Consider the following 14,182-nt stretch of genomic DNA (forward strand, 5'->3'; position numbering starts at 1 on the left):
GTGCCCTTGAGGACCCAATCTGCCGCATCAGTGGAGCTCCTCCGTCAGCTAAGTAGGGCCCTACCAAATGCACAATCCATTTTGGTCAATTTCACAGTCATAGTATTTTAAAAATTTTAAATTTTATGATATCTATTTAAATCTGAAATTTCATGGTGGTGTAATTGTAGGAGTCCTGACCCAAAAAGGAGTTGTGGGGGTCGCAAGGTTATTGTGTGTGTGTGTGTGGGGGGGTGTTTACGGTACTGCTACCCTTACTCCTGCGCTGCTGCTGGCAGCGATGCAGCATTCAGAGCTGGGCAGCTGGAGAGTGGCAGCTGCTAACCAAGAGCCCAGCTCTGAAGGTAGAGCTGCCACCAGCAGTCGAGCAGAATTAAGGATGGCATGGTATGGTATTGCCACCCTTACTTCTGCACTGCTCTGTGCAGAGCTGGGCCTTCAGTCAGCAGCCACCACTCTCCAGCCGCCCAGCTCTGAAAACAGTGCAGAAGTAAGGGTGGCAATACTGAGACCCCCCTAAAATAAACTTGTGAACTCCCCTCCCCCACAACTCCCTTCTGGGACAGGACCCCCAATTTGAGAAATGCTGCCATGAAATCTGTATAGTATAGGGTAAAAGCACACAGAAGACCAGATTTCATGGTCCATGATGTGTTTTTCAAGGCTGTGAATTTGGTACGGCCATACAGATAAGGAGGCAAACCAGGAGGAGTAAGGATATGTTTTGTGACGTGCTGCAGTCAACAGACGCATCACATAGCGAAACAAGAGGGTGGAGGGAATCAATTAACGAAAGACTCAGGCAGGATAGCCTGGAAAGGACACAGTGGCAGGAGCAGATGATAAAGCTACTGGAGGGCCAGACAGAGATGCTCAAGTCCCTCATTGCACTTCAGTTTGAGCACATCTGTGCACAATTCCCCTGAAGCCAATACTGAACTCCATTCCTTGCCCTCCCCAAACTCCCACACCACATTCCTTACATGTTTACTCCTGGGGGAATTCTGCGCCAAAAATTAAAAATTCTGCACCCAATATGTTAAAATTCTGCAAAATTCTGCATATTTTATTTGTCAAAATAATATAATATAATCACACCAGTTTCAATTATTTTTGTAATTAATTTCCAAGTACCTGTCAGCAAGTATGTCTGTAACAATACAGACAACAAAAAGATTCAGGAAATGTTTTTTGACAAATAGATTCCTTACTAGGCATATTAATACAGAACTCTGAGTAATAATTCATTTAAACTACAATATAGAACCGTATTTCCCGCACCCCTCAGAAGCAGTCAAAGGCTTGGGGGAGTCAGAGCTAACAGAGCAGCTGAGAGAGAGGGAAGTAATTGCTGGAAAGGAGCCTGTGTATGAACTTGAAGAGTTGTTGGGTATGGGTGGGAAAAGTATGGAACAGGTTTTTGGGGGGGCGTGGGGAGGGATTGCTAGGGAGCATCTCCCATGCAGACTCTGGCTGACCTCTAGCCTCCCTCATTCATCCAAGCACATCTGCCCCTGTTCCCATGTGTCTTTGTTCCCCAGTGTGTCCTTGCACCCCGTCCCCATGTGTGTCTGTGCCCCCACTCAACCCATACGCCCTCCCCCTCTCCCATGTGGCCCTGTACCTCCACTCCCATTCAGCCTCTGCCCCAGTCTGTCCTCCCCCACTAGCCCTTATGAGTCCCTATCTAACCCTCTCCCCTGCCCCGAAGCAATCCCATGCTGTCTGTCTCCCTATATCCCCTGTCTCCTGATCTGGCCCAACAGGTGCTGTGAAGAAGGCAGGCCCTTTCTCTTCCCTATCATAACGGGGCTGGCCAGGAGCAGCTGCTGTGTTCTAGTGCCACAGTGCTCACTGGTGGGCAAAAGGCGGAACTGCAGCAACTGTTCAGTAGAAGCGATTTTCTGTGAAATAAATAAATAAATAATTTAAATAAAAATGATAAAAATATGCACAGCACATGCAATATGTGCAGTGGTGCAGAATTCCCCCAGGAGTACATTTTCCTGGTTCCTCACACTATCCTGTGCACTCCACAGTGAAAGTTGGAGATACAGCTGTGAGAGCCGTAAGCAAGAGACTGTTCCCTGTTTGACAAAATGTTTGTTCTGTTATTAAACTTTAATTTTTGAAATAAAATGAGTCTTTGTGTCATACATGCATTAGTTGGTGCTAATATCAAACACAGTGACTGTAGGCAGAAATATTTGCTCAGTACAGTTAATGCTCAGGAAGTAAGCCCTATAGGGGTCATTAAAGGACATAAAGACACATTACTGGGAATCGGTGTCAAAATGCTCCTTCAAAGCCTCCCTATTTCGAATAGCCCCCTGCTATGCCCCTCTAATTGCCCTGGTATCTGGCTGCTCAAAATCAGCAGCTAACTGATGTACTTCAGTACTCCACCCCTCAGGAAACTTTTCCCCCTTCGCTTCACAAATATTATGCAGAGTACAGCAAGTCGCAGTGACCATTGGAATATTTTCCTCTCTGAGATCTAACCTGCCAAAAAGGCAGCACCAGCAATCCTTTAATCAGCCAAAGGCACATTCAACAGTCATTTAGCACCTGCTGCACCTGTTGTTGAAGCACTCCTTGCTGCTATCTAGGTTCCGAGTGTAAGGCTTCATGAGTCATGGGAGCAAGGGATTGGCAGGTTCTCCCAGGATCACTATGGGCATTTCGACATCCCGTATTGGAAGTCTGGAAAGAAAGTCCCAGCGTGCATCTTTCTATACAGGAGTATCTCAGATGTTTTTCGTTTTGCAGGAAAAGTAGATCACCTCACAAATCACCCTCAAGACAATGCTGCTTTTGCAGTGCTGTCTTTAAATTGTTTAAGGAAAGGAAGTTGAAACAAAGCCACAATTTTACTTGTTATGGTACATGGAGAGGATTGGCTGGGTGGGCACAATTTCAAAGAATTATAAAGAAAATCAGAGTTGAAATATCACCAGTGTAAAAGTTAGTCTTCACTGCTTATGAACAAGATGGATAAGAAAGAAGAGAGTTGTAGACTGAACCTTATAGGAGAGGTCTTTGCAAAGAGGACGAATAAACACCAGAGACTAAGAATATGTTGGTTAATGGGAGTGAAACTACGGAGGCTGTAACTGCAGAGGTAGATTGGGAAGGTGCTATGGTCCACAGTGTGGAAAGTTGTACAGAACCCAAATGGAATCAGAAGAAGCTGTCAGGAGGAGGAGGGAAATCACTTTTTAGTACTAGAAAGATATTGACATAATATAGGGAATTCAAGGAAGAACCCTAGTGATTTTGGAAGTGGAAGAATTGATTTTACAGTTTGAGGAATGTTTTAGAAACTATATGTATGCAGTCCATGATTGTGTTTTAATCATCGGTGGGAAAGTGAGAAAAAGAATCTATGTGTATGATAGATGATGAATAATAGGAATGGGAACTTACAAGCTAGTGCACTGTAGATTCACACCCTAGCTTGCCATGTACTAACATCCTGTGTAGACAAGCCCTTAATCATTTCCCCCCTCAACCAGGTTTAATTTGCTTAGAGTCTTTTATATCTAGTCATCCATAGTATTCCAGATAAAACAAAGAATAGACAGGACGCTTGAATTTGAGGCACTGAAACACAATAAGACCTTGTAGACCGCCTTTATTCACCAAGAAAGAAAGAAAGAAAGAAAAATCATGGCACAAAATGAAACTTGTTTTCATTTTTCTTTGTTGATCACTTTATAAAAGGCGTGTCTTTTACCATTAGAGCTGTTTTCTTTAATGTAGTGCACTCCACTGCTGTTTGATTTTAATTGTGCTGAACTCAGTAGTGGTGGTTACATACACATGACCAGTGATTGAAGTGGAAGGAGACAGAAGAGGGTCTTGATAAAAGAAATGGCACAAAAGATTGTACTCCAGAACTTTGTTTTTCTTTTCTACAGGTGTATGAGCTGATAGTAGCTGAGATACTTCTGTTTCCACACCTACTTTTGAGTCTGATACAGTGAAAGACAATTTTGTACATGGGAAGTTGCCTTAGTGTAGTTCCTTTATTAAGGGGGCGGGTAGTGGTCCATCACATTGTGGTTGTATCTTTTGGTTTTTGAGTTATGTATGCCCAAAGGAAAATGGGAAATACAAGGAGGCAGGCAAATAAGTTAGAAAACTCCTTTTATTAATATGCATATAATTATGCATTGCTGGAGAGTTGTCTTCTGTACCTGGAGTACAATAAAAGTAATTAAATATATATCTCATGGTCAAAATGACAACTACGGTAGGAAGATAGAAACAGATGCAAGTATTTGAAGGGCATAAACACTAGAAGCAAGAGGGAGGGCAATTAGTTTAAATGAAGCAAAGAAAAATGTGGGCTGTTAGAGATTATATGGGGATTTGTGTTTTATCAAATCACAATTGCAAAAATGCAACTACATGGGATCCATTGGCTTTTCTTAGGTCAGCTATAAGTAAATTTTATATAACTAATGGTGAGAAACTACTGTCTCAACACTGATAGAAACTAGATGTAAGAGAGCAATTTATTGGGAAAGATGGAATAGAGTTAACTTGTGTTTATCAGTGTTTGACTTGCTTTTTATTGGAAAAACTAAACTCTGTATTACGTAGTAACAGGAAAAGAAACATTAAGATATTTGGTTTTGCTCCCTGTGGAATATACAGATTAAATCAATAAACCATAAACACTAGATTCTTTTTTCTAATTATTAATGAAGAATTAAGGACCTACCTTTCTGATATGAATTATGCTTTAATAATTAGGGGCCTGATCTAAGGCCCATTGAAGTGGATGAAAGAACTTTGGATCAAGTTCTTGAGTTAGTATTTGTTACAGTTTTGTTAAATGATCTGGAGTTCTTTGAGATGTCCACATATATTCACAACCCATCCTCCTTCCCTATTACTCTGAAGTGTTTTAACTCCTGAATTTTGTGGTAATAAAGAAACTGAGTGGCTATTGGGCCCTCCCCGCCCTGTATGTCCTCAGTACAGGAGCAGGAGGACATTCAGGATGCAGGCATGGCCTCACCGAACACTGCTGACCAAAAGATTCCAATATCAACAGCATGAGGCACATGCGCACCAAGACTGGAATATATATGGACCACACATCTCTGAGAACTCCAGTTACTGTAAGAAAGGTAACTTCTTTTTAAGCAGTCTTGACTTAATTTTTTGTTTGTTCTGTCACTCAGGTTTTAATTTAACCTTTTGTGAAGTCTTAATTTCATTAGTTTTCTAGTCATCTATAGAGTTCCAGAGTAGACAAGAGTTGAATCTCCAGTTGAAAGAGTAAGCAGGAAAAAAAGCTTTATTAATGCAGACAACTCTTTCCCCTCACATACACACTCTCTTTTTTCAGGCTGCCTTTACATCATGAAGAAGCAAAAAGGACCAACACTTTTAAAAAATCCTTTGAAGATAACCTTTAAATTATACAAAGTAATGTGGTTTAGTAATCAGGAGAAGATGCACCAATATATTAGAACCTCTTGTATCCAAACCCCTGTTATCAAAAACAAAAAACTTCATTATACAAAGTTAGATTATATTCATCAATGTGCATCACTTACACTATGAAACTCCCTACATTCACCAAAACCTGTTAATCTTAATTCCACATCTTCCTCTCCCTGTCCCCTCACACCCAATTCCAGTTGATCCCTCTAGTACCTTAATTGGAAGATCAGTTTCTTGGTGCTCAAAAATGGTAATGAATGGGTACCTAAAAAATAAATGAGATATCATAGCAATTTCAACCAAGTGGATTATTGCTTTCATTATCTAAGCAATTTAATATTTATCTGTCATTACTAAAGCATATTTCTTCACTGCTTTTATTTAGGCCTATTTCAAAACCAGAGAGATTTAGTGGGGACAACATAATCTACAAGCCACCAGGGGTAAGTTTAACTATTTATGTTGCTTGTTTTCATTATGTGTATTAAATTTGGTTTTATGGAAGTTTAGATAATTTAATGTTTTTCTGCTTCTCAATTTTTTCAATTGTTTTATAGCTGAATATTTTATCTAGAAAAAGAAATATATGAACATGGGAAGTAATGGTTCTGAATTTGGGAGTTGAAGTGGTCTTAGTCTAACAATGAAAAAATAAACGTACACACCTACATTTAATTATTTCAAATTTATGACTTTCCTGAAATGAGAGAGTTTTTTTTCCAGAAAAGTGACACATTTGTCAGATGTCTCACTTCTGTTTCTTTTGTCCAGAAATTTTTTTTCAATGTGCATTGCCAAATTCTGCCTTTGTATCTTATTTAGTAGATTTTGTTTTCCTCAAAGCAGGTGATGTTTACCACACCTTCTCTCACTTTCTCTTGCACCTGATATTAGATGACTTATCTACAGGTGTCTGCTGTTCTATTTTCTGAAGAAAACATTCTCTTAACGTTAATTATATAATCACAGAAGTTACCAAGCTGTCATTCATAATAATGAAATGTATGTATAGTTTTTATTCGTAAAAAATCCACCATAAAAGGAAATGCTCAGTTTTTCCTTTTTAAATCTCAATGAAACCTTAACAAGGGCTCCTTATTTTAAACTAAGACAGCAGACAGACAAATACAATGAAAGGTAACTAAAAAAAAATCAGATGGGTTTCCAAACATGCTTTGCTGCAGGAAGAGTCTAGAAGGTCACTTTTGAATCTGTGCCTCTTATCACTCCCTTAGCATTTGACAGTTTGCTTCCCTGACACTAACCACAAGTAACTACAGTAGAAGTCATGCAGTTTTCTTCAGAGTCAAATACCAAAAGTACAAAAAGAAAGCCTGCCACAATTTAACAATGTTTCTCTGGCAGTGTAAGTTTAATCAGCCCTGAGATTCCAGTTTCTCTCCATCCTGTTAATTTTTTCAGTGTTTTTGTAAACACCATTCTTAAGAAACCTAACTTCTGCGTGCAGTTGAAATCTTGCAGTCCTTCATAGACCAAGTTATTATTTATCAGCAACCCTACAAAATTCTAAAATAAATCTTAATTAATTTATTCTAATCCTCCCTTTTTAACAGATGCAAAATTGTATCAGATTTTTATTTTTAACATTAACTTGTAAAGTGGAGTTGGTTGTATAAGCTATTGTATATAGCTATTTGTTTAATGTTCTTTAAAGCCATAGTTTGGGAATTGCATATGTAATGCATTTGTCTGAACACAACTCTTCATTGCAGTCCTGTCCCACAACTATATATGCACTCTACCACTATTTCCATGTCACGTACTTGGTCTCCCTTTAGGTAATATAGTATTTACTTATTTTCAAATAAGAATAATCAAAACATTTTTTTAAAAAACAGGAAAATGCTCCAGATATGGTATACTTAGGTTCTATGACCAATTTTGATTTGACTTATGCATGGACGCAAGATAAATGTGTGCCTCTTGTTCGTGAAATTACATTTGAGAATGGAGAGGTAAGGATTGCTTTTTTTCTTCCACCTTTCTGCTTTTTCCATTTATTTCATTTACTCAATTATTCTGCTTTTTTCATCAGTCTGCTCTTTCAAAAATAAACTCACTCTCTCTAGAACTCAGTTACACCCTGTCAGTCACCTTCCCTGCATTTATTTTACCTTTTGTATAAAATAGTTGCACTTCAGTTTTCTGTTTACTTTGTTTCTCAGCTCTTAGTGAAGGGTGAATTGGAGGGAGGTTAGTGGATAATTAATGTACTAGTTGAGTATAGGAGATTATAGATGAGAATATGTGGATCATTTTGGAAGTATTGAAGATCTGTGATGAGGGTATAAAGTTGTCTGAAATATAGGTGTAGGTATAGTGCTGCGACCTTGGTGTATCACTTAACTTTTCTGTGCTTCTGTTCACCCATCTTAAATAGGTACAAGATCTTTTGCATAGAGATTTTGAGGTGCTGTAAAATCCTTATGTGAAAGGCATTGTATGTATGCATAGTATTCATGATTATTATACTGTGAGCTTGAAATACCTGCTAGCCAGGGTGAAAAATGCAGTGGGCATGTTACCACAAATAATGTAAAGGAATAAAACTGTAGTACAATGTCATTAGTTATAAAATGTTGTCAGTCATCTTTCTATTTAATGAATTATTTAAAATATAACTTAATAGGAAAAAAATTTACTGAATATATTTGCCAGCCTCCACAAGCATTAATGTAATATGTATTTGCTGAATAGTATTTGACAAGCTATAGAGTTGGCTGAATGCCACAAAAATATTAAATTATTCTATGAATACCTGTAAAATTTATTAATATTTGCTGAGCCTTATTCAACCAACAGAGCTTACTACGTCTGTCTTGCTTTTGGTTGACCTTCCCTTCCCTTTCTATTTTCCACCACATTTCTTCCTTTAATAAATCAAGATGTATCTTTTCCTGGATTGTTCTTAGTATTTCTCATCTCCTCTCTGTTCCCTTTACAGTGTGTTTTTTTTCCTTCCTTCATTGTATTCTCTGCCTCCTTATGTTTTCTCTCCTTTCTGTATTCCCACCCCTAAATTATAATTTAAGTGTAAATGTGTAAACATACAAACTAAAATAAAATAATATATTGAACTCACTATATTGAACTCACTCAATAATATATTGAACTCACTCAGCACATTTAGACTACAGCACCTGTTAAAACCTGTGATGCAGTTCTAACATATTGCAGTGTGTTAGCCACATGATGATATATAAACTGAAGAATCATCCTGAATTCTCTTTTGTGGGGCTTTTTAGCTTTCTCCACTACCTGCGGTATCCTGTGCAATTTTGACTGTGCTCAAATTATTCTGTTAGCTTCCATAACGGGGCAGAAGACAGAGAAAAAATTATTTTGTGAGATAGACCATGCTAAGTGTAATTTTTTAATCAGCATTTAGACTTTTCAGCAGAAACTTCTGTTAAACGCAATTTTTAATTCTTCATTTGCATTTCACGTGCAAAAGATGCCAGGTATTTAGCATTTTTAGAACTGCATGATGGATTTTTAGTGTACTTTTCCCACAGTGAAATCAGATTCTGATCCCTAGAAACCAAGGTTCATCATTGTAAGTTTGTATCAAGTTTCTGTCCCAATTTTTCTAGTGCTCTTGTGAATCTCCACTCCTGTTTACTTAGGCAGATACTTGCAATCCCAGGTCATTCCAAATTGACATTTTGCTTAGCAACATTTGTTTAAAAACTCAGTGCTGCCAGTAGCCAAACTATTTCAAACATACCAGAATTCTGATACTTCTGCCTGCTTGTAATTTTATAGTAATTAGACATTTAGTATATAATGACTAATATTTTTAAAACAGAAGTATGAAGCATTGTCGTCAATGTTTTAAGCTGTATTTCTTTGACTTGCCAGTATGTGTTATAAAATATGAGGTAAATAAAAAGAGAGTTCAACATTAAATCATTAGAAATTAATTTTAAATTGAACTCAGTATTGGTAAATTAATTTCCCTGATTTGCTTTGTTTAAATTGTTTTTAATATCAGATTCGTTATGTGTGCATACTGGCCACACAATTGGGAATTCAGAGCAGAGTTATTCATTGTGACATTAGACAAAATAGAGTGGTTGAACTTCAAGAAGTTTCTTCCATTTTGAAGCTCTCTGCCAGTCTGAGAGATTCTCTGTTCTTAAAATGGAGAAATACCATAGGATCCAGTAATATCTCTCAAAATAGAAGAAAATAAGTGTGATCACAGGTTAATCAATCTGTTGAGAAAGCAGTTAAATTTGTAAAGTACAAACACTTCGAAGTCAGAGGAAACCATGTGATATAACATGCTGAATGGCAGGTTCAGATTTTATTCTGAAAAGGGTTAATGGTTCCGTGAAGACCTACAGAAAAGCTCTGGGAGGTTATGCCTGGAGGAAAACATCTTTCAGTGCACTCCATGCAAAACAAAGAGCAGTTGCAGGAGAGAAGTCCAGAAAGTGAGACAAGTAGCTGTTCCATTCGCTGATCATCCAGACCCGGTAGAGAATTAGACTGGAAAGGCAAACCAAATAATACCTGTGTTGGACTGCATTTAATAAATCCCACAGACAACACTCCAGTCCTGGATTTTAGCCTTGAAATAGAAATGATACGGGGGAGCAGAAAAGTGCTGCCAGACTGGAACCAATGACGTGAGTGTAGGAGGCCTAACTCAGTATGTACACACTAGTTGTACTGGGCATTTAGTTCAGAGTCTGAAGAATACTACAGTAACTTGTTCATTTGTTAGGCAACACGTGCTGGCCTTTGGCAGAGAAGACAGGATCCTTGAGGATAGGTCAGCAGGAAAACCAAAGGAATCTCTTTGATGAAGGTGTCCTTAGATTTCACTTTTTTCTAGACAAGTAAGGAAGTCAACATAGCTAATGATTAGAGATGACCAAAATAATTGGGGTGGAAGGTTGGGAATTGTGACTCCCACTCCCCACTGTTCATAAATATTTCAAATGCTTTCAGTCTTTCTAGCCAACTCTGTTGACAACCTGCCATTTGAGGGATTTGAGGGAAATAACTTTACTAATATGACCTTAGTTGTATACTGAATATATATTATTAAAGGGATAGACTGTGTGGACAGTGCAGCAGATGCTTTTCCTCTCCCAGGAGGGAAGGTGACATTTCAGTCTAAATATCCAAGTTCTCCACTTTGTATTTCAATTCTAGAAAAATGTGTAAAAGCTAGAGATGAAATGGGACCACAAATACCACAGCACAAGCAGATACTTTTTCTTGTTGTCTCATATGAAGGGTGGCAGAGGGCCCAACTCATCTCATGTGGGTAGAACTGACTAGGAACAAACATGGTTAAATATGAAGATTATTTTGGTGGGGGAGAGAAAGTAGTAGACGTGGTAAAAATGATTGGTACAGGAGTTACATGAAGTACAAATGGACTTTCAGAAAGTTTTTAAAAATTCCTGTAAAAGACCAACCTTGGTCTGACTCCAACACTGCTTCTTGAATGTTCAGATGACAACCAGCTAGCTCACCCTGGGAAAAAGAAAGTTCAGACAAATCCTTCCAATTACTTGTAGGGTAAAGCATTTACCACAGCATCTCTCTGCATGTAAAAATATGTCCCAAGAGATTTAGATTTGGTGGTAGAATGGACAAAATCTTCTCTAAATGTGAGGAAAGAAGAGAATATGAACTAGGAGTGCATGTTAGAAAAAGGATTTATCTCAGTTAATTGAGTTCAGGCACACCATTTTTAAAAAGCAACCTCCAGAGACAAGGGCCTGTCCCTTTTTTAGGAACTAAAGCCTGTCTGTCATTGGACAGTGCTGACAAGCAAGAGTCTATTTTAAAGGGGGGGAAATCAACTGAGTGTCTAGTAGGGGTATTAGAATGGTTAGCCACCAAGAAACTTCTATGATGGAAGGAGTGGTATTTGGTTGTAGGCAATATAGCATTATTACATGTAACACATCATGGTATTCTGTGTTTAATAGGAGAGGGATCTTTGGAAACCATAGGTGCAGCACTTAGAAAATAGCAAGGAATTTGCAACATGAAACACTTATAAATAAAGTCTGTTTTTTGAGTTGCATGCTGTACGCAGAACCAATGCATTGCAGGAAGGTAACAGCCCTTCTCTATAAGGCTAACTAGTGAGATTGTGCTTTGCTGAAAGACTACTAAGGGGAGATATAGCAGTTTACATATACTATAAAGATAGGATGGGATGAATATCAGGAAATATTACCTAACAGGGAGATCTATAAATCTGTAGAACAGTCAGATCTATATCTATACATCTATGTAATACCCAGAGGATACAGTGGAAGCATCATTGCATAAATCATTTAATGATGGGCAAAGCACTGGACAGTATACCCTAGGGTAGTCTTACAAAATGTACATGAAAATGTAATCACGTAGGCACAAAATGAGCTCTCCCACCCATACAAAATAGCAATCATGAAAAGAAAAAAATATGCAGGGATGGGGGGAAAAATCAAAGGAAGAATAAACTGGGTAAGTCTTGCATTATACCCTCAAGTTAGCTGAAATTGTGCTCTGGTAAACTGAAGGAGTAAATTCATAAGTTTGTCCTCTACTAAGACAACCTGAACACCCACTGCAGAGAGATTCATCCTGGAAATAAAGAGCAAGCCCATCCAAAAAGGTCTGAACTGTTGTGATGGGGTATAGGTAAAGTTTCAGATAAGCGAATCCAAGTTATTTAGGATTTTAAAGATCATCGATAGATTGAAATAAATCTGAAAGTTGACTACTAGTCAGTTTAGATACTGAAGAACAGAATGGTTGGTATTGGCCTGTAAGGAGATATGGGATTGTGTGGGTTTTTTGTTTTGCAAGGTTGAGGCTGTAGTTACTTTATTTTTAAATAAGTCTGATGGCAACAACCTCAGGCATGCCATCGTAAGTCTTTTGTACCTGGTTCTAAATTGTACTGCAGTTTAGTTAAATCTCTTATTTATTCTTTTGTATTATGTCTCCTGCCTCATTATTGATTATCCTATTCTATCAACTGGCTGTAAAGTTGTGGTCCTACCTAACTAGAAATATCACTAAATTGCATAAAATATATGTTGTGTATTGGAAGAAATCAGGTGTGTTTCTCATTTGGTATCTTTCTTTCTTTCTGCAGGAATTGACAGAAGAAGGCCTTCCTTTTCTTATACTTTTCCACATGAAAGATGATTTGGAGAGTTTAGAAAAATTCCAGCAGGAAGTGGCACGACAATTAATAAGTGAAAAAGGTCACTAATTATTATTGCCTTACCCTATCACTTTGTAGGCATACTAACATTTTTTTATTCAGCCAAATGCTAAAAAATGCATAAATAGTTAGAGCAGCACTCTAATTTTAAAACTCTTTAGGGCAAGGGATCATGTTTACTTCTATAGTGCTTAGCACAAAGAGACCCTAAACCTATTGGCTCCTCTGGGCACTACTGAAATATAAACTATTTATTATAAACAGTTACTTCAGAAATGCTTATTTTATATATGGGATTCATACAGTTGAATTTTTATGACCTATAAACTTAAATTTTGTAATCTATATTATATTATAACCAAAACAATTTCTCAGAACATTTTTATTATTTTAATGTGTTTGCTTGTTTACAGTCATTCCTTCATCCGTGTTTGTTACTGTAATGTACATAATACCTCAGATTTTATTCATAAATTTACCAAGACCTTAATATTTTCACATTCGAATATCTAATGTAAATTTTGGTCTGTATTCTCATTTTTAAGGTACAATAAACTTTCTGCATGCTGACTGTGATAAATTCAGACACCCACTCCTTCATATTCAGAAGACTCCAGCAGACTGTCCTGTTATTGCTATTGACAGTTTTAGGCACATGTATGTCTTTCCAGACTTCAGTGAATTAGCGTAAGTTAAACCCTTCCTTTCTTTTGAAAATCGTATCTTCTTGTGGTGAGACAAAGAAATACATTTGTTTAAACACTGTAACCAATATTACATGACTGAAAGTAGGTAAAATGTTTTATTAGCTGAGGTTGGGGGCGTAGGATCCAGGATCAGATCTCCAGCGGATGTAAATGATTGCACAACATTAACTTTAATGGATCTATGCTGATACACATTAGCTGAGAATCTAACCCCAAGTTTTAAATGCTGCTGCAAGTTCTAGTTCCTCAATTATCCTTCATATTTCTTAGCACCGTGGTACCTCTACTGCCAACATGGAAACATCAATTTACTTTGCAAAGTTTTTGAGCAGTGAATAAAATATTTAACTGATATATTATGCAATTAATGTGTATAAAATATTCAGTGGTAAGAATCCTCCAATCTGTCACCATCTATTTTTCTCTACTGCAACGATGACATTCCTGAGCTAGTCATGGACCATTGGTGGGGAAGCTCCTTTTACGTGGATTCCCACCAGATATTCTGCCTTCATAGTCAGTGGAATATGGCTGATTTGTTGGGATAATAACTGCCTAAAATGTATAAAATAGATGCAGTATCAATTTAATCCCTGGTCTTCAGTTTTTTCTAAATACAGTGGTATTTCTAACTAGGTGGTTTGGGACCTACTTGAGAGACCATGTCTCTCTCTCTCTGTCACACTGCCACAACGATGGTCAGCAAAGATGCTTGCGCTAGATCCTCTTCAGTTGAATAGAGTGAGGTGACTGGCATTAGAGCATCATCTCTGAGGGGCCCACTGTCAAGCCTTTCTTGTAGCCA

General features: G+C 37.7%; 1 protein-coding gene across 2 annotated transcripts in view; it reads left to right on the plus strand.

The window, feature by feature from the left end:
- The window catches only part of ERP44 (endoplasmic reticulum protein 44), a 120,926-nt gene that overhangs the window by 90,096 nt on the left and 16,648 nt on the right, over positions 1–14,182 (plus strand). For both annotated transcript variants that reach the window (XM_038388560.2, XM_043508535.1), the window contains exons 7-10: positions 5,846–5,903; positions 7,320–7,436; positions 12,599–12,710; positions 13,216–13,357. In XM_038388560.2, coding sequence (XP_038244488.1) covers positions 5,846–5,903; positions 7,320–7,436; positions 12,599–12,710; positions 13,216–13,357 — 429 coding nt within the window. The remainder of the gene's footprint in view (positions 1–5,845; positions 5,904–7,319; positions 7,437–12,598; positions 12,711–13,215; positions 13,358–14,182) is intronic.

This window comes from Dermochelys coriacea, chromosome 2 (genome assembly GCF_009764565.3).
Source record: "Dermochelys coriacea isolate rDerCor1 chromosome 2, rDerCor1.pri.v4, whole genome shotgun sequence".
NCBI lineage: Eukaryota > Metazoa > Chordata > Testudines > Dermochelyidae > Dermochelys > Dermochelys coriacea.